We start from the raw sequence: 22,005 nt of genomic DNA, 5'->3' as shown, positions 1-22,005 counted from the left end.
TCGTGTGTTTTTATAAAGAGATAAAGTTAACATCTCCAAGCGGAAAACACGTTACTAACTATGGTGAGAAAGGAGGCAATCCGGTCATATGCTCAATGTTAAAAGCTCACAAGCTTATGAGGTGCGGATATAGAGCGTTTATGATATACGCGAACGAACCAGGGAAAGAATCACCGAAGATTGGAGACGTACCGGTGGTACGTGATTACGAAGACGTGTTCCCGGAGGACTTACCCGGAATACTGCCCGAACGGGAAGTAGAGTTCGGAATCAAATTGGTTCCGGGCGCGAAACCCGTAGCTAAGGCGCCATACCGACTCGCGCCATCAGAGTTACAAGAATTAATGTCGCAAATTCAAGACTTGCTCGACAAAGGATTTATAAGGCCGAGTGTGTCTCCTTGGGGCGCACCGGTACTGTTTGCGAAGAAGAAAGACAGGAGCATGCGAATGTGTATCGATTACCGAGAGTTAAACAAACTCACGGTGAAGAATCGATACCCGCTCCCGAGAATTGATAATTTATTCGACCAACTACAAGGTGCAAATTGGTTTTCCAAGATTGATCTTAGATCGGGGTATCATCAATTAAAGGTTAAGGAAGAAGATGTGCCGAAGAAAGCCTTCCGTACGCGGTACGGACATTACGAGTTCCTCGTGATGTCGTTCGGGTTGACAAACGCACCCACGACTTTCATGGATCTCATGAACCGAGTTTGCAAACCTATGTTGGATAAGTCGGTCATCGTGTTTATCGACGACATTCTAGTGTATTCGAAAAATGAGGCGGATCACACGCATCATTTACAGGAGGTTTTAGAGACTCTCAGACGGGAAAGATTATATGCAAAATTTTCGAAGTGTGCCTTCTGGTTACGAGAGGTACAATTCCTCGGTCACATCATAAGTGCCGATGGAGTATTGGTAGATCCGTCAAACAATATTTTTCTTTTCCAAATAACGTTTGTTATACTTTATCATTTGCTTTGTTTTGCCGCAACGCGCGACGTCAACAAATCTAGTTTATATTAAATGTAAAAGCTTACCCCATCCCATTCATCTTCTTCTATGTTGATTCCTTATACCATCGTGACCACCATTTTTTGCCTCCTCCAAGCTCTGCTCCTCACTAAACACCTTTGGCAAAATTACATTGCACAAGAAGGTGATTTGTCGGCTCTTCCTAGGTTGAGAACCAAACATAATCCATAGAGTCTGTCATAATTCATGTCTTTCATAACGTCGCGTTTGCCTGAAAAATCACTTTTTTGTGTAACCTGTTGTTCCATGTATGTGTATAATTGAGATAACCAAACATTTATTATTTAATAAGATTCCTTAAAGATCGTATAAACAATGAAATTGGCCATCTCCCCAACCAAAACCATTTATCCCTTTCAAGGATAAACTCATACAATTGCATCATATTACCACAATTTTGCAACTCTGGTACCTCTGTGGTTGTGGACGGTTCTCACTTCCAATCCTATCCCCAATTCAAGGAGTCATCCTACTGTGTATATTTTTATCTTGCACCAAACACATTTTATCCATTTCTAATTTGTAAACTGAGGGGGTTTAGGACCTAAAAGACATATTATCAACCCATGGATCCTGCCATATATAAATGAATCGCCTATGCTTATTGACGCTTTGAAGAACCAAATGGATTCTATGTTCAAGGTACCGAAATTTTTATCAGCCTTCAAAATGCTTTTCCATGGATCGTTGATTGACTTTTTGTTACCAACTCCTTTTTCTTCTAATCCATGAATGGCTTTGATAGTTTGTGTCCACATGCTACTTGGATCATTGTGTATCATAAGGGGATACTATCATGAATGGCTTTGATAGTTTGTTACCACCACCACTTTAAGAACAGAGCCAAACTTACAACCTTCAAACTCCCAATAATAATATCTAGACCCCTTTGATCATAAGGGGATAATATCATCTCCAAATGATCCAATAGAGCCTTTTATTTTGAGAGTAGCACCCCAAAGAAAACATCAACGAATACTTCCTAAATCATCAATAACTTGTTACGGGGCTTTGAAAAGAGATAATTAGTATGGCGGGAAACTACCTAATATTGCTTATTTTAACTTTAAACGAGAGAACGTTAGCTTTCCACATGTATAACCTCTTTTTAAATTCCTCCATAATTGACTTCCATCTTTTCATGAGGTTCATGTTGATACCAACTGAGAGACCTAAGTATGTGAAATGGAAGGAATCCAGTTGACACCTAAAAACATTCACCATAATACTTGTTTGTAGCTCATAGACTCAAATCCCAGAAAATTTGATATTCCGAAGATTAACTTTAAGACTCGATGCTAAACAAAATACATAAAGAATTCTTGCCAAATTCGAGAAGTTTAAAAAAAAAATCCAATCACCTATAAAGGTAACGTCGTCCACATATATTAAATGAGGGGTACCACGCCATCATTAGGGGTTCTCAGCCCATGAATAATCCTTAAATCGCTTATTGAGTTGACACATGGAGAGCTTCCATAGCAATGATGACAAGAAACAACAAAACTGGATCGCCTTGACAAACTCCTTTTTTCACATTGAATTCTTTCATGGGAGACATGTTAATAAGAACCGACATATTGGCGGACAAGAGGCAATTGTGAATCCAATTCCTCCAAACCTATGGAAATTCATCCAACGTATGGTTGTATCAGACAAAGTCCAATTAAGGTTATTGAGCGCCTTTTCAAGATACATTTTATAAACACATCGTACTAACGTTTTAGACACACAAACACTTCATTAAGAATTAGGGGGTCATCAGCAAGAGTGTAACAGCCCGCTAAAAAGGCCGATTAGACATTACTTATAATCATGACAAACACCCCTTTTAGTCCGCTTGCTAAGGTTTTGGCAACAACCTTGTAAATACAACCTATAAGGCTATATGTAAGGTTGATGGGTCATAGATACGAAAGCAAAATAAGACCTATAAGTTGAAATTGTAGTTAATTCGACCTGAAAAGTAGAAAGTTCATGATGTCCTGGAAGTCATGTTCAAGGATTTAATGAATTAAAATGTAAACCATTTTAATTTCCTTAAAGGAAAACAACTTGATAAGATTCCGCACATCCAACTTCCTTTTGATAAACCTTAAATCCCCTTCTTTTTGAGTCCCAATTGTAACATCCCACCTTTCCTACCTCAAATATCATCCATTTTACCTACGAAGAGCTTATATATTTGTTTTTGGTTGCATAAGTGAAGACTTCCTAAGAGGTCACTCATTTTGATACTACTTTTAAGTGGAGATTTGTTTTTTCCTTTTTTATGTAATTTTATTTAAGTATTTTATTGTTTTATTGGATTTTTATTGTTTAAATAAATAAATAAATAAAACAATGTTAGGAAATCATTTAACTTTTAATACATAAAAAACAATAACTGGGAAATAATTTAACTTTAGTTAAACTAGAACAAAATAATTAAAAGACGAGTCAGTTAAAACACCATTACTTGTGTTGCTATTACACTTTAACTAGCTATTTCATGTTAAACTAGAACCACTAGCCATTTGATGTTTCATACTTTTCAAAAAAAAATTGATGTTCCATGACAGATAGTCTAGTGGGTACAAGATACGAAATTTACTATTATTTTTCTCAAATAATAAATCTTACATACTATTAAATTACATCAAATAAATCTTAATTTACTTCTTGTTTGACACATTAAATAAATCGTAACTTACTCTTTGCTTGAAATTGAACTCAAGATCTTACACTAAGACTTTAAGAGGCAGAACTTTTATCAAATAAGCTAGCCAACTTGATAAGGCTCGTAACAGATTCTAAATTCAAATCTAGATGGATAAATGAGCTATTTGATTAATTAATTTAAAATGTATGAAAGGAGTAAGCTTTGTCATTGAGTATATGTATATGTTGTCTACAAAATATGTTTAATAGTGTTTAGATATTCCCGTATTGCTTTTCATGTAAAGCGATGAAAGCCGTTGATTGTTGCAAATAGTGAGGCACGTGAACCTTGTCGTTGCTTTCCTTGTCGACAAGATAAGAAACATCCTTAAATTAATGCAAATATTTATTTATTACTTTTCATTATATAACTTAAAAATATATATTTAATTTAAAATAGTGAATAAAACTAGATATCTTTAATTTTTGAGTAAATTGTCAAAATGGTTTCTGAGTTTTCGTCAGTTTTGCCACATTAGTCCAAAACTCAGACCTTTTGATCTGAGTCTTTGTTGTTTCAATTTTGTTGCCATTTTCATCAAAAATCAAAATCTGTTCAGATTTTTTAGTTAACATCCAGTTTTTCTATCTTTTTATTCCCTTTAATTAAGGGCAAAATGGTCTTTTAACGTTTTACTATAACAAATTAAAAAAACTGACCATTTTGTCCTTTGTTAAAAGGGAGGAAAAATATAAAAAAATTGGATGTTAAGTGAAAAATCTGACCAGACTTTGCTTTTAAATGAAAATGACAACAAAATTGGAACAACAAGGATCGAGATTCGAAATGTTTGAGTTTTGGACTAAAGTAGCAAAAGTGACCAAACCTCAGGGACCATTTTGACAATTTACTCTTAAATTTTTGGATGATAACAGATGTGCGAATAGTGTTGGGTTGGATACTTCAACTCTAACTTGACATATTTATTCATTTCGTGGTATGTCGATTCCATTTAAAATTATGTTGACATGCTTGATGTTCATTTGTGAATACGAGTAATGAATGGTGATTTTGTAACAATTTAACCTATCAATTTCTTCAACTTAAATGAATTTTTTTTGTATTTAATTAAATGTTTTTGGTTCTTCTCTTTTATTCCCAATGTAAACTCTGGATTATATATTTAGCTCAATATTAAAAGTAGCGAACGGGGTGATTATAGAACTCACAGTTAACTTAAAAAAGTTAATATTTTGAAAGTGACGATCTGATGAAATGGTTCAAAGGGGAAAATAGTTTCACTTTTTAAAGTTAGTAATTCGAAGAATAACTAAATACTTAACTATAAATATTATCCCCTTTCATTTTTAAAATCTAAATATTAACATACTTAAAAACTCTTAATTGTTATAAAACCAGATATACGTTTTCCCCATGTAACTGCCTTGGCAGTTAACACCTTGTACGTTTCCCCCATGTAACTGCCTTGGCAGTTAACATCTTGTAACTGCATGTATTATATAATACTCTTGTATATTGTTATTTTGATGTTGGTTTTTCCAGAAGATTTAATACAATCACTTGCAATCTAATAGAGAATTCCAATTGGTTTATATCACGTTATCAGCACGATTGCTCTCTTCTCATGCACGAGAATCCACTTTGATCTCCAACATTTTTTTCTGCAATTTCGATAATTTTCGTTCATCAAATTCAGGTACGCCATCAATATCTCGTACTGTAGCACTGTATTGAATAATTTTTTTAAGTGTACATATGTGTATCCAAAGAAATATCAAAGACTTCAAATTTACTGGTACCAAGAAAAGAAATTTTTTTTTTTTCTTTCCTCTGCCATTTCGGTGTTATACTGTTATGCCAACAATTTTTTTTCTATAAAGAAAAAATATTTTCGAATTGGATTTTTTTGTTTTTCAATCTGATCCTTTGGAACACAAGACATATGCTTTTCGATCTGGATTTTCGAATACCCGAAATAGGTTTATTTTTGTGCATTTTAGACAACAAATAGGGTTGATAGCTATAATCGTATAGAAACAAAATCCGAAATTGTTGTATCCTTCAACCAACGGCGGTCACTACCACCACAAACAACCGAACAAAACACATAAAACACCCCATAATACATAATATTTCTTACCTGGAAACCTTCCTCCGGCGATTCATCTCACCGGTTAACCGGCACTACAATCATCTTCAACCAGTCCGGCACATTCACCGGCAGCGACGACGCGGTTCCTCCGATCTCGGCTGTTTAATCGTCGCCGGAGATGACGGTTTTTTGGAGATCCACTGTTCACTTTCTCTCTCTACAACTGTTCCTCTTTCTCTCCCTATAATCACCGGAAAACCGCTCTGTTTTCGCCAGTAAACCGATCGTTTTCAGGCAATCCTCTCCGGCGATTAAGTTCTGACGTCAGGGATTACACACTGACCAGAGCTACTGTAATATTACAACAAATATCGTTGTGCTTGAGGCGGTTGTCAACGACCATTGTTTTGTGGTCTGAAGAATTGTGAGTGAACAGAAGTTTCAAGATTCAATAGATAACTACTCTAAAAGAAAAAAAAAAAAAAACCTTTTAGATATTATGGAATACAGCTGTAATATTTTGGTGATATATTATGGAAGTAGTCAATGGTCAATATGATATATGTTAATATTGTTTTATCAAAGAATTACTATTATTAGATAATAAATTTAAGAGATGCTCTACATGACCAGCAGTTGTACTCCATAAAAAATATGATATATTTGTTTTATTTCTCTTCTTGATATTAGATCTCTAATATTTAATTCGAATTATCAATTGCCATTTTATTATTATAACTATATTCTTAGTATAGTATTTATTGTAATGTAAATTCAATAAAGAAAATAATCATAATCAAAGTCAATATATAACATATAAATCGCATCTTCAGATGCACATAACTCTTTTTCCAAAATTGTATGTGGTTCTCATTTGTTTACGCATTCTGAGATTTACATCCATAATTTTATTCGGTTCACATTACACAATATGAGATCTATACAAATATTTTTAAATTCCTTTTTCGATTATGTAGCACACTCTTTATGCTATAGAACTCGCACTTCTCACTAACAAGAACCTGAAGTTCTCATACAATATAGATTTTATACACAATCTAAATAAAATGTTGAACTTGTCAAAGCTTGAATTCATAGCACTTGAAATCCCGAGCAACAACTATCTCTCGTGGACTCTTGATGCTAAAACTCATCTAGAAGCAAAGAGTCTAGGGGAGACGATCATTGATGGGAATAAAGCCTCCCTTCAAGAAAAAGCTAAAGCTATGGTATTCCTTCGTCAACATCTTGATGAAGACCTGAAGAGGGAATATTTTACAGTCGAGGACCCTCTCGAGTTATGGAAAAAACATTCAAGAACGATTTGACCACCTGAAGTTGGTCTTACTCTCTAAAACTCGTTGTGAATGGGTTCATTTAAGGATACGAGATCATAAAACTGTTAGTGAATACAACTCTATCCTTTTTCGCATCACCTCTAAGTTTAAATTATGCGGTGAACAAATCACCGATGAAGACAGGTTAGAGAAAACTTTCTCAACGTTCCATTCATCAAATATGCTCTGGCATAGAATTACAGGGAACGTAAATTTACAAAATATACTAATCTAATACCATTTTTGTTGGTCGCGGAGCAAAATAACAAGCTTCATCTACAAGTTTCATTTGTTTGCGGTGTTTTTGTTGAAACTAATATTATGTTTCATTTAAAACCTAGTGATGTTTGATTCATAGTTGTATGATGTTTTTATTATACTCAAACATAAATTTCTTATATTTAACGTGTTTTATTATTTCCAGAAGAAATATGTATACCAGCTCTAGCAGAGCTATTATTGGTGATGAATGTCTGGTAGATAGCGGTAGTACTAACACTACTCTCAAATATATGAAAATTTTTTCTGAGTTGTCTCCGGCAGAGACACCGATTAGTACTATATCAAGCGTCAGTAACCTAATCGAAGGCTCTGGCAGAGCACACATAACATTAACTTCGGGTACCAAATTAACTATTGATAATGCATTATATTCTAGTAAATCCAGAAGAAATTTACTTAGCTTTAAAGATATTCGAAAAAACGGTTACCACCTAAAAACAATATCTGAAAATAAAATTGAATATCTTCAAATTACTTCAAACAAAAATGGCCAAGAAACAATTGTTGAACAATTAGAAGCCTTATCCTCTGGATTATATGATACTAATATCAATCCTATCGAATCATACATGGCGAGTAACCAAAAGCTATTAGATAAAGACACATTCAATATATGGCATGACCGTCTAGGTCACCCTGGTAGCATAATGATGAGACGGGTAATCAAAAGTGCAACTGGGCACCCTCTCAAAAACTTAAAAGTTTTGCTACCACAAGACTTATCATGTGCAGCATGCTCTCTGGGCAAACTTATAACTCGGCCTTCACAAACTAAACTGATACATGAACCCCATCATTTTTAGAAAGAATCCAAGGGGATATTTGTGGGCCTATTCATCCTCCGTGTGGACCATTCTGCTATTTCTTGGTCTTAATAGATGCATCCTCAAGGTGGTCACATGTGAGCCTTTTAGCTACTCGAAATGTAGCATTTGCCCGACTTTTAGCTCAAATCATACAATTGAGAGCCAATTTCCCCGATAATCAAAATTAAAAACATCCGGATGGATAATGCGGGAGAGTTCACATCTCAAGCTTTTAATGACTATTGTATGTCAATTGGGATCAATGTTGAACATTCAGTACCTCATGTTCACACACAAAACGGTTTAGCTGAATCTCTGATTAAACGATTACAAATAATCGCTAGACCACTCTTAATGAGATGTAAATTACCATCCTCTGCATGGGGTCATGCTATTTTGCATGTCGTTGCACTGACTAGATTGAGACCAACTGCTGATCACAATACTCCCCATTGCAACTGGTCTCCGGACGAGAACCAAGTTTGTCCCACCTTAGAATTTTTGGTTGTGCGGTATATGTACCAATACTGCCACCACAACATACTACAATGGGACCCCAAAGAAGACTGGGTATCTATATTGGTTTTAACTCCCCATCCATAATTACATATCTAGAACCAATGACGGGAGACATGTTTACAGCATAGTATGCTGACTGTCATTTTGATGAAACGATGTTCCCAGTCTTAGGGGGAGATAAGGACAAAGAAAGACTGGTAACACAAGAAATAACGTGAAATGCATCATCGCTATTAAATCTAGACCTCCGAAGTGGTCAATGTGAATATGAAGTCCAAAAGATTATACATTTGCAAAGAATAGCGAATGAATTACCAGATGCATTCACATACACGAATAGAGTGAGAAAGTCACATGTACCAGCATCAAATGCACCTGCTCGAATTGAAGTAATCCCAGAAGCGATTATCATACAACGAAAGCGTGGGAGGCCAATCGGTTCCAAAGACAAAAACCCACGGAAACGAAAAGAGCAAAGTAACGCAGTTGGTGAAAACTCACAAAAGGTTATAAATGAAACCCCGGTAGAGGTAAATGTCCCGGAAGAGACAACTATAATTCCAGAGGAAAATGAAGTTTCAGAAGAAACACCGGTACCGAACGAAAATGAGATCTCTATTAATTATGTACAAGATAGTAGTACCGAACGAAAATGAGATCTCTATTAATTATGTACAAGATAGTAGTACCGAACGAAAATGAGATCTCTATTAATTATGTACAAGATAGTACAATGTGGAACCGGAATAAAACGCGTGTTGATAATATATTCGCATATGCTATAGCAACGGATGTAATCAATGAAAATGATTACGTACAAAAAAAAAAAAAACTTTAGAAGAGTGCATGCACAGAAATGATTGGCCAAGATGGCAAGAAGCCATAAATGCCGAATTAAATTCGCTCGAAAAGCGACATATTTTCGGACCTGTAGTCCGAACACCCATAGACGTCAAACCAGTAGGTTATAAATGGGTGTTTGCAATAAAGAGAAATGAAAAGAATGAGATTGTACGATATAAGGCTCGACTTGTAGCGCAAGGGTTTTCCCCAATCCCAGGAGTTGATTATGAGGAAACGTATTCCCCTGTAGTGGATGCGATAACCCTTAGGTTCCTAATCGGCCTCACAATCTCTGAAGGACTTCATATGAGACTAATGGATGTCGTCACTGCATACTTATACGGGACACTTGAAAATGACATCTACATGAAAATTCCTAAAGGATTAAAATTGCCTGAAGCATTAAAATCAACACCTCGAGATATGTGTTTTATAAAGCTCCAGAGATCTTTATATGGTCTCAAACAATCTGGTCGTATGTGGTACAATCGACTTAGTGAGTATCTCGAAAAGGAAGGATACAAGTCTGATGTAATCAGTCCATGTTTCTTTATAAAACGATCACTCTCAAATTTCACTATAATAGCAGTCTATGTTGATGATATCAACATCATTGGATCTCCTGAAGAGATAGAGAAAGCTGCTTAGTTGTTAAAGAAGGAATTTGAAATGAAAGATCTTGGTATGACGAAATTATGCATCGGACTACAATTTGAGTATATGTGCAATGGCACATTTGTCCATCAATCAAACTACATCCAGAAGATGTTAGTACGTTTCAATATGGATAAAGCATATCCGTTTAGCGTACCTATGGTTGCCCGACCGCTAGATCCACACAAGGATCCTTATTGCCCTCAAGAAGAAGGCGAAGAAGTACTTGGTCCAGAAGTACCGTACTTAAGCGCGATCGGTGCCCTTATGTATCTCGCAAATAACACAAGACTTGACATTGCATTTGCAGTACATGTAATAGCGAGATACAGTTCGAATCCAACACGTAGACACTGGAATGGTGTAAAGCATATATTCCGGTATATTTGCGGGACACAAGACTTAGGTCTTTTATATCAGAAAGATCAAAAGTCCCAGCTTGTTAGGTATGCTGATGCCGGATACCTATCAGATCCTCACAAAGCAAAATCAAAGACAGGTTATGTATTCACATACGGTGGCACAACAATTTCTTGGAAGTCAACTAAGCAAACGCATACAACATCATCAAATCATGCCGAATTAATAGCACTATATGATGCTAGTCGAGAATGTGTGTGGTTGAGATCAATGATTAATCACATACAAGAAGTATGCGGATTAGAACAGATCAAGAAGGAGCCGACAATTATTTATGAAGACAATGCTGCTTGCATAGCTCAGATCAAAGAAGGTTACATCAAGGGTGATCGAACAAAGCACATCTCACCAAAGTTCTTCTCAACATACGATTTGCAGAAAGAAGGGGAAATTGATGTTCGTCAGATCAAGTCAAGTGAAAATCTAGCAGACCTGTTTACAAAATCTTTACCTTGAAGTAGTTTCGAGCAGTTATCACATAAGATCGGGCTTCGTAGGTTACAAGACATTAGTTAAATTGAGGGGGAGCATTATACACGTTGTACTCTTTTCCTTGGCTAAGTTTTGTCCCACTGGGTTTTCTTAGCAAGGTTTTTAACGAGGCAGCATAACTGGTCCTGCAGTATCAGTTTATCATATTGGTCCTGAAGTATCGATTTAACATCATATTGGAATTCTCTTGTATATTGTTATTTTGATGTTGGTTTTTCCAGAAGATTTAATACAATCACTTGCAATCTAATAGAGAATTCCAATTGGTTTATATCATTAATTAGGTTGACAAGTTAACCAACTTATTAAATGGATTGTGTTCTGGTTAACCCATTTATTAAACAAGGCGTGTTCTCGTCGACATGCTTAATAAAACCGGTCGCATTAGCCACTTTAAGGGTGCAGAGAGTGGTTAAATACTTAAAAGTGGTAAATTTCAAAATCAACCAATGAGAGTGTGACATGTCATTCAACCTTAAGAGTTTAAACTATGCTGAAAAGTGTTGACAATGGTTAGACACTTTATGAATTGGTAAACTATTTAAAAAAAAAAGAAAAAAAGTGTGATTGGTTGAGAAGGCATGGACCCCACCACACAACCCCCCCTCTCTCTCCCCTTCCCTCCCTCTCCCCGGTTCGGCAAACCTTTACCGCCCATCCAATTTTACCAATCGGCAAAACCCACCGGCGGAGGTGTTACCGCGCGGTAAACCGCTCTGCCGAGTGGGTTTGCCGCCCACTCCGGACACCCTAAACCTGTATTTTTTTCGTATATCAGATCAGAAATTGCCACCCTTGTATATGAACTATTGAATTTGTACTAGTAACTTTTTTTTAACAAAAAAAAGGCACACTATATATGTAGGTGTAGCTTGCCAATGTGTTATGGTTAGTGAATATGAATGTAAAAGACACACCACATATATAAGTTGATGGCTGAACATATTTACTATCCCTTGAGGGGTGTTATGGTTAGTGAACGTGAAAGTGAGATGAGTGCCTAGGTGGTGTAATCTCATCGGTTTATTATTAAACAAATGCTTCTCCTTTCATTCATGACTATTTTCATGCTCGTGGTTCCAACAACATTGTCTCTTCAAATTTTTTTAAGCTATACATAGACGAATATTCTTTTTGTATTTCATGTCAAATGTTGGATTAAATGATACTTTTGGGTTTTATTATGCTGACTTGTTAAAAACTTTACAAAGGGAACTTAATTAATGGAAAAAAGTGTGAAACACATATAACATCTTCTCCAGTGGCGAAACTTGAGATTTCCGACCGAGGGGTCGAAAACGTATATACCTAAAAAATTCGATATGAAAACTACATACCGGACACTACTGAGCAAAAAGTTCGGAGGGTCGGGCCCCCCCCCCCCCCCCCCGACTCCTTCTATCATGCGCCCCTAATCTTCTCACTCCATTTTAAGGCCTAAGGCCACCCGGGGTGGTTGGAAATTTGTGCGTGATAATTGAGTTTCACGCGTGATACAGTCGAACAAATCACCGCCACACATCAATTTCCACGCGTGAAACATAATTTCCGTGATAAACTTAACGCGTGAAAAATGGAAGATTGTGAGGGAATGTGAGGGTTTATTGTTGGGTGTTGTGAGTGATGAACATTTCCACTATAAAAAATTGTGAGTGATGGAATAATGGTTGATGACATGACGAAACTTTATTGGATGTTGTGAGTGATAAATAGGTAGTGAGTGATAACCACCCCTACCCCTAATAAAGTAGTATAGATCAATATGTGAAAGTTGACAAAATAAAAAACTTTTTCTAGACAGTGATTAGGGGTGGCAAAATGGGTGGGTTGGGTAGGTTTGGGTAATGGGTTAGGATGGGTATGGGTTAGAATGAGTTTGGGTTAGAATGGGTTTATTAAGAAATGGGTTAGGATGGGTTTAGGTCAAGATGAGTTTTTGTCAAGATGGATTGGGTATGATAGGCTAAAAATATAATAAATAATCAAAAAAATTTTAAAAAAATTCAAAAAAAAAAAAAATTAAGAAATCAAAAATATTAAAAGAAAATTAAAAAATCAAAAAAATTAAAAAAAAAAATCAAAAAAATTAAAAAATCAATTGCAAGCATTTGTTGTGTTTTGGTTTTAAATATTAGTGCAACATCAGTCTAGTCTAGCAGGTAATGATGTAATCAACAAAATTGTATTGGTCGAAGAAACTGTAGCCATAAAAGAAGTTTGATTAAGTACCAGATGTTGATCAACGCACTCGTCAGCTTAGCTGCAAACAACCGAAGATCAGTCGTTGCTAGCTTCTGGCCATTCACTCTTATGAGTTGCAAATGATTAACGAATACGGGATCATTTACACCATCAGTTGCGTTTTACTTCAGTAGCAAAAATACATTACTGGACTTTTTGATCAGTAGTACAAAGTCAAGATCAATTGCTTCATATTGAATTTACTAATAAGATTAGAAAAGTTTGGTTCTTGTCAGTCCATTTACATAAACTCGAATCAACTCCTCAAACTTGAAAACAAGTTGGTTGTTTGAATGAAAACAAACCCATTGATTATGTATCTAAGATTGAAAAACAAATGGTTTAATTGTTGGTAATATAAAGGGTGAAAAGTTTGGACCATTATGTGTTTCACACTCACTAAAGCATTTCATAAAACACTTGGTAGGCATTCATTCAACACACTACATAAGCATCACATCGTTCAACACCCACTACCAAACAGCACAAAAACCCAACAATCAACACATCATTATAACCTATAAAAGCACAGAAACCCAACAATATTTGCAAACAATAACCTAAAAAACTCATTGTTTCTGGTAGTACCAAACAGAGGGATCTGATGCTGAAGGTGTAGGCAAATTAATGGTGAAAACAAGAAGAATTAGAAAGGATAATCACTGGTTTGAAATCAGATGATGATGGTGATTTAGGGTTGAATCCACTGTTCCCATTGAAATCAGATGACGATGGTGAATTAGAAAGGATAATCCCATAGTCTGATGCGTGTCTTAGGTTTAAAGAGTAAAAACCCATCCTGACCCATGTTAAAATTTAGATGGGTATTTTAAAACCCATTCTAACCTATGTTGACTAAATCCCCAGCCCAGACTTATTTCCTTTTTTAAAGAGGCCCAAAATAACCCAAAATATCATGGTTGGGTTTTTGTTGCCACCCTAAGAGTGATATATGATAGGATTGTCAAATTGTCGTTTGATCTAATTTGATAAACATATAGTTAGCTTTAATATATTATTCTTGGTTTGAGCAAGACATATTGCATTACTTCACCTAGTTGTGTGTGGTGACTTCCATGATTGGCATCGGTGTCCACTTTTTTATGTGCTGAATCGTTTTTCTTAATCAGTTACATCCTTCATTGCACCGTATATCACTAGACTAAACGGTATGGGGAGTGGCCTAGGGTCGGTGACGCCCCAACACACCGCCCCTAGGTCCGTCCTCGTCGTTAGCGTCCTCCCGAATACGTTCTCGCCGGGCCTCTATCTCTCTCTCTCTCTCTCTCTCTTCTTCTTTATACACACATAGAGACGTCTCTGAGAATTCATATACTCTGTTCGAACTCGAAAAAATGTGCCATTCCGCAATGTTTTATTATTATTATTATTATTATTATTATTATTATTATTATTATTATTATTATTTAAAATCAAATGTGTATTGGGCTCACTAAATCAAATGGATATTGGGCTAACTTCTAAACCATAAAAATTGTTTTGTAAATGGGTCTATCTTGAAGTTGGTATGAGTATGCTATTAAAAAAAAAATTAACATGTATATATATCGGATTTAAGAAAAAACACGTGCCCCTCGAAATCTCGGGCCCTGTGTGGTGGTCCTCCCTGCACACCCTCATCACCGCCCATGCACACACATATACATACATACACATATATATATTTAGGCTCATCCTCCACACCCTAAGTCCATCCCTTACAAACCTATCATCACACCCACTTACATAAACGCCTACATGATAGAGCATTCTTTAAGGACTACCCTCTTCTAAACCGTAATTCTATAGTCTTAACAACTTAATAAGAAGAAATAGAAGAGTAACAACTTATTAGCTTAATAAGAAGAAATAGAAGAGTATAAAGCATGGATAAGTCATATTCCTAGAAACGTTTACTAAAAACACCGCGTATCAACCTCAACCTCCAATGACGTAACTCCACCATAAGTCGTATTCCTAGAAACGGTTACTAAAAAAAACCACGTGTCAACCTCAACCTCCAATGACGTAACTCCACGTGTACAAATCAAATTCCCGCCTTCTTACTTTTCTCCCAATAAAAAGCCACCCTCACTTCATTCATTCATTCTCTCATAATTTCTGTTACAAATCAAACAATCATAACCGTTTCACAGTTATCGTCTCACCTGCAATAACACTCATTGTTAGGTATTCTCATAGCTCCTTCATCTTCTCCACTCTTATCAAATTCATTATCTGTTTACAGTCTTCATCTTCTGATCGATTCCATTCTCTAATCTCATGTGTAGTTTAATCCAATTGTATATGATCGATTGATGTTCTAAATTGTTTATATCAGAGTTGTTAAATTTCACTCTTCCCCAATTGTGTTCTTGCTTTTACTTTTTTTAGGGTTCTTGAGTTCAATTGAAGTTTATTCATCTTCTTGAAGCATGCAATTTATTGATATTCTGAGATACCTGTATCCACTGTGATTATGTTAATCCGGGTTGAGATTTTAACACAAATTTCTATCCACTTATTCATGGTTTAGTGATCTTAATTTGTATGAAGTCATCTACAATCGATTTAACTGTATATTATCTATAAGGTTCTTGAGTTCAGTTAAAGTTTGTTTGCTGTTTGTTCATGTTCTTGAAGAATGCAGTTCACTGATATTCTTTGTGTTTGATCTACTGATAATTTTGATCGAGTTGAGATCATAACATAATTTCTAGTTTTTAAAGCTTCTTGCTGTATATACTAGTAATTAAATTGTTTATTCAGAATATTATTGTCTACTTTTTTTTAGTAATCTTAATTTCTTTATATGAAGTTGTCTACTACTGATTTAAGATCTTAATGTATTGGTTCACTGAAATACTGCAAATGGTCTTAAAGAATGCAATCGATATTCTGTGTTTGATTTCGCTCATGAGATACCTGAAATTTCGGTATCCGTTCTGATTGTTTTGATCCGAGTTGAGTAATTTTACTGTATATTCAGATTGTTGTCTACTTTTTAGTCAAATTTCTATCCACTTATGTCTATAAAGTTGCATACAACTGATTTAACTGTTACATTACGTGTTGTTATTATATCTGTTGGAGATCTTGTAATGGTTTACTGAAATACTGCAAATGGTTTTGTTTCAGGAAACAAGATTTAGTGAAATGGATCCAGAACCAAACAGAAACAGTGACAATGAAGAGAAAAAAGATCCAAAAAATACTGAAGCTATGAAGGAAAAAGCAAAGGGTAAGAGGCCCATGACTCGATCAAGTAGCAAACAAATCAAAATGGATAGTGAAACGGCGTCAAATCTGGAACTGATAACTCAGAAGGCCCGAGGAATTGTGATTGATGAAGCTAAAGTAGTAAAAAGCAAAGGAAATGTGTCTGCTGCAAAGAGCTCTTACTATCTGAGATCGGGTCGAAAAGGGATGGATATAGATGGTAAAACACCAAAGGCAAAGGCAGCGGCTGGGAAAAAGCGCAAAGGGGGAGGGGTGAAAAGGTTGCAAAGCCCGGAAACTGATACTGAAGAAGCGTGCAAAAGAATTAAAAGGAAAAGAGATCGTGATGATGACACAGATGATATGGATGCAACTCCAGCGCGCATGACTCGGTCTAGTAGTAAACTGAGGAGGGTAAATTCCCTTTAGAGGTATTGTTGATTCTTTGCTTTTGGATGTGAATCATGTTGAAGAAAAGTTTGAAACACTATATGTTGTAATCCTGTGTACATGTGCATATTCAACTTTGTTGAATAGTTTTGGTTAGCAAATGTTGTGGTTTGTATATCTGAATCATGTTGAATAAAAGTTTGAAACACTATGGGTCTTAATCCATGATTTTTGTAATTCTGTGTACATGTGCATATTCAACTGTTTTGGTTAACATATGTGGTGGTTTATTCCTGTCATGTTGATGATGATGTTATGAAGAGTTTACTTGAGTACTTGACTGGTAATATTACTTATAAAGTTGAATAAATTTGATCTTGGTTAGTGTTTTACTACTTTTTATATTTCAGAGCTTGTCATTTTCTATATGTTTGTATATTATATAATTATATATGAAAGTTGCATAAACATTTGTATTGAAACAGCCGCAACAACAAATCGACTATCCACCATTTTCTTGTTCAATCGTTCAGCGTCGGTTTAAGCCATCTACTATTCACTATTCAGGACCTCTAGATTTCTAATACTGCAAGTGCCAAACTGTTTCTCTCCTTCATCCTTCTTCAAGAACAACGCCCGGCGACTACCAGACCCATCAAACTCAGTCTATCAACCCGTTCTGACCTGTGGAACTTACTCTGTAGACCCATGCTGACCCGTCTTAAATTTATCTTACTTTCTATCTGCTACCCATTTCAACCCATTGTCTGTTAAGTATAAAAAATACTCGACTCTCTTTATAAGCCGATTGTTCACATCCAATAACTTTACAAACCTTAGCAATTAGAGCAATGAATGATGTATCACAACCTTTGTTGATGTAACCCTTGGAATCAAATTCTTTAAGAAAATCAACTCATAAAATCACCTCTAAACATGTCTAGTACTTTTAATAAATTTACCACCTAATGCTATTTGGCTATCTTTAATTTCATCTTTTAAGAATGGATTTTTAGCAGGCCCGTACATATCCGCCTCGGGTGATAAGGAATTAAACCGATTGCTAGTTACCTTTGGTCTTACAATAACCGGTTCACTGTATTTGGATGAAAAACAATTCCACATCTCTTATTGAGTATATTAGATTCACATCAACCACCAATAAATAACATATTGACTCCTGACCTTTTTAATGTTTCCATTGGTGATCCAATATTTATACAACTATCATGCCCGGTAAAGTGCACCCATAGCAAAACTACCTATCCATGCATGTATTTATCTAAAAAATTACCGTTATCCAAATCTAATCTAAACAAACAACCATGATTCAAAAAACTAGTGGCTCGCAGCTCGCTCAAAAAAGCTCGGCTCGTATTTGGCTCGTTGTAAACGAGCCAACTCAGCTCGATTTGTAAACGAGCCGAGCTCGAGCTAGGCCTGGCTCGGCTCGTAAGCTCGTGAGCCGGCTCGATAAGGCTTACCATATATGGGTTAGGATAGAATAGAAAGTTTATTTGGCTGAGAAGGCTAGGATGTAATCTTGACCATCTATTTATTTAATCAAGGGCCAAGATTAAATGAGGGAAATTGAAAGGAAGAAAAGAGGCGTGTGGGTTTGTTTAGGGGCATTATAGTCAATCCAAGACAATAGTTTCTCTCTCCTCCAATCCCCCCCCCCCCCCCGTTTTTAAACGTTAATAACTCTTTCATACGACATTATTTTTTTTATATAAAATTGCACAAAAAAACGAGCGTTTTTTATCTTTAAAACGAGTATACTATTGCTATATTTTCGAAAAAATATTTTGAAAACCCAGTTGCGTAAAACGCAATGGAAAAAAACCCAGTTGCGTAAAACGCAATGGAAAAAAAACGCTAAAAATGTCATTTTTCTAAAACGCAATGCACAAAAAACACAAAGAAATGTTTTTTTGTAAAATGCAATGGCCAGAAAACACAAAGAAATGTCTTATTTCTAAAACGCAATAGCCTAAAAACACAAAAGAAAGTATACTTCTAAAACGCAATGGATTGAAAACACATAAAAATGTGTTTTACCTAAAACGCAATGCAACAAAAACACAAACAAATGTCTTATTCCTTAAACGAAATGGCCCGAAAACACTTAAAATGTCTGTTTTCTAAAACGCAATGGACTGAAAACACATAAATTTTTTTTACCTAAAACGCAATGCACCAAAAACACAAAGAAATGTCTTATTTATAAAACGCAATGGCCAGAAAACACTAAAAATGTCTCATTTCTAAAACGCAATGGCCTAAAAAAACAAAAGAAAATGTTCTCTCTAAAACGCAATGGACTGAAAAAAACTAAAAATGTGTTTTATCTAAAACGCAATGACTAAAAACACTTCAAAAATGCGTTTTTCTAAAACGCAATGACTAAAAACACTTCAAAAATGTGTTTTTTAAAACGCAATGGCCAGAAAACACATAAAAATGTCTTAGTTCTAAAACGCAATGGCCTAAAAACACCAAAGAAAGTGTTATCTCTAAAACGCATTAAACCAGGACAATAGTTTTGTCTGTGAATTGTCTGAACCAGGAATGCAGTTCTAAAACGCAATGGCATAAAACTGTCTACGAATGCAGTTTTCCAGAGGCATTATTTACAGAAAATTTACGAATGCAGTTTTACAGTTTTCTAGGAATGCAGTTCTAAAACGCAATGGCATAAAGAAAGTGTTCTCTCTGCCCCTTGGACCCCGCCAGGGGCTGCCGCCCCTTGGACCTTACTACCAGGGGCGCTGCCTTCGGACCCCCGCCAAGATCGTAAAACGCAATGACTAAATCAAAAACCCAGATCGTAAAAATGAAATTAAAGAATTTCTTACATGGATTGAAGCCGATTTCTTTAACGATTGGCAAAATTTGAATGATAAAAACACTTATTAGCGATCGAATCGAACAGTTCGAGTGATTATCTTAAAAATCACGGGAAAAAACGAGATTTTGAATGAAATTAAACTGGGTTTTCTTCAAAAAAAAAGGTGAAGAACACGTTGATCGGGTGTTTGAATCATTGATTGGTGACGAAAATCGCACTATAATGTAGTGATTATTAAGATAGAAAGTGAAGAAATGGTTAAGATGGTGGGTTTTGAAAATGGTGGTTTTGATGTTACTGGGAAGAAGGAAGAAAAAAAGGATAAGATTGACTAAAATACCCTTACTCTTTATTTTAAAATTTGCCACATGTCCTAATCCTATCCTTTCTAGCCAAAATAAACTTTCTATTTGATCCCCACCCTACCATATATATATAAATATAGTCACAACTTGTTTAGCTCGAGTTTGATTTCAAGAAAATGAACCATGAGACTAGACTAAAATTTTCAAAATAGAAGGTGACGAAGGCTTATAAGATAAAAGTTAACCTTTACATCCTTCAGTTTTTTGTCCCACATTGCTTAGAAGATAAAAACTAAGAGAGTATCTCCCCTGTAAAAAGACAAACACAATGTACAAAGTGAATGAATTATTTATACTTGCATATTTAGCCATTTGGTTAAATTACATTGCAATTATGACCCTTTGTCTATGAAGAGTCTCATCTTTAAGAGCTTTTTAATTAGTAAATTTTGTGATTATTTGTTTGTTCGAGCTAGATCTGTAAGATTATGAAAGATTGATTATTATTGAATGAGTATGTTACAATATATCGGGACTACGAGTAACCCTAGAAACATAACTGAGCCCATGGGCCCATAGTCTAATACTCCTCGCAGTCGTAGCGGATCGTAGCGGATCGTAGCGGATGGAACTAGAAGCTTAGACCGAAAACAAAAACAATAATAAACCCTAAAGAACTGTCTTCGATTTCGGTCAAAATTACATAATCCTGCAATCTTCAATCCATAATCTTCGATTCACAGTTTTGAATGATCTCGAGCAATCAATACGGCAGTGTAACAGCGGCTGGTAGCGGCGCGGCGGCGGATCATAATCCTGCAGGCGGTGCGGCGAAAGGCCGTAGTCTAATGAGCAGCGGCGGCAAGGTGTTGGATCTGAGTTTCTTTTTGATTGTATTTTGTGTTTGAAGTTAAGATGAAAATGGATGAGTTGTGCAGCGGAATTAGAATGAAAACAAACTTTGCATACAATCAAATGAGAGTAATACTTTGATCAAACATCTTTTACATAATGAACCGAATGATTGAATTTAATTTCAACAACGATTACAAAGATAGATGTATGAATGCAAACTCCCCCTCAGCCCGAGCTCAGTAGTTTGTTCGTGCAAAGAAGACGAATGATGTAAAGAGCTGATAGAACAGTACAAAGTACTGAACTATTTATAGGCACTTGCAAACTACTGAGCATCTTTGCTGACGTTACCATGAAAGTGACATCTAACCTCCTAACAAACTCTAACCTCTGATCTATACAGACACTGCTTATGTTAACTACTGCTAATACATTCTATTACAAAACAGACTTTAGAACAGTTGCTGCAACCTTCTACTGCTGTGAACCCAGCAGCACTTGTCCGGATCAGCAGTGCTTAACTCAAGGCAGTAGATTGAATCAGCAGGACTTTAGTCTTCCATCAGATCTTTAGTTTAGCAGCAGTTATGAGTCAGTAGTTTGGTAAGATCAGCAGATAGGAGGTCATCAGTAGTTGTAATCACTTTCAAGGGGAGAGATTTGTGTATCAGCATCTGTTTATTCATAATCCACTATTCTGATCCAGTTTTGGCTTTAATTATCTGTTCCTCTGATAGGGTTCAATCCCAACACAAGGCGGCTTGATGGAGATGCAAAATCAACAAGATGAGTCGTAGCATTGGTAAGAAACCGTAAGAAGACCGGTGAATCTAGAACCGAAGACGAAGCTTTATTTAAACATAAAACTGAAAAAAAAAAATGGAAACGGAAAACAAATAGAGACCAGACAGGGCGGCAGCGGCGGCACGCCGCCCTGTCTTGGACTTTTTTCTCAAGTGGTGACGGCTAGGGTTTTGTTATTTGTGTGTGACGCGGC

General features: G+C 35.8%; 1 protein-coding gene and 1 long non-coding RNA gene across 2 annotated transcripts; one reads left to right on the top strand and one right to left on the bottom strand.

The window, feature by feature from the left end:
- Window positions 1-5,195: 5,195 nt before the first annotated feature.
- LOC110885864 lies at window positions 5,196-6,292 on the bottom strand. The gene is made up of 2 exons (XR_002562471.2): window positions 5,843-6,292; window positions 5,196-5,363 (listed from the first exon to the last, which is right to left on the bottom strand). It is a non-coding gene; the product is annotated as an uncharacterized LOC110885864 (long non-coding RNA).
- Window positions 6,293-15,464: 9,172 nt separating this feature from the next.
- Window positions 15,465-17,234, top strand: LOC110885865. Its single transcript, XM_022133588.2, has 2 exons — window positions 15,465-15,578; window positions 16,527-17,234. The coding sequence occupies exon 2, from the start codon at window positions 16,545-16,547 to the stop codon at window positions 17,034-17,036; it is 492 nt and encodes a 163-aa protein (XP_021989280.1). The 5' UTR covers window positions 15,465-15,578; window positions 16,527-16,544; the 3' UTR covers window positions 17,037-17,234.
- The last annotated feature ends 4,771 nt before the right edge of the window (window positions 17,235-22,005 follow it).

Source organism: Helianthus annuus, chromosome 10 (assembly GCF_002127325.2).
Source record: "Helianthus annuus cultivar XRQ/B chromosome 10, HanXRQr2.0-SUNRISE, whole genome shotgun sequence".
Taxonomy (NCBI): Eukaryota; Viridiplantae; Streptophyta; class Magnoliopsida; order Asterales; family Asteraceae; genus Helianthus; species Helianthus annuus.
The sequence above is the reverse complement of the archived record's forward strand: the minus strand, read 5'-3'. Positions and strand labels throughout refer to the sequence as shown.

What these genes read in the sequence shown, in the direction of transcription:
- LOC110885865 (XM_022133588.2), top strand. Translation starts at nt 16,545, where the DNA reads ATGGATCCAGAACCAAACAGAAACAGTGACAATGAAGAGAAAAAAGAT.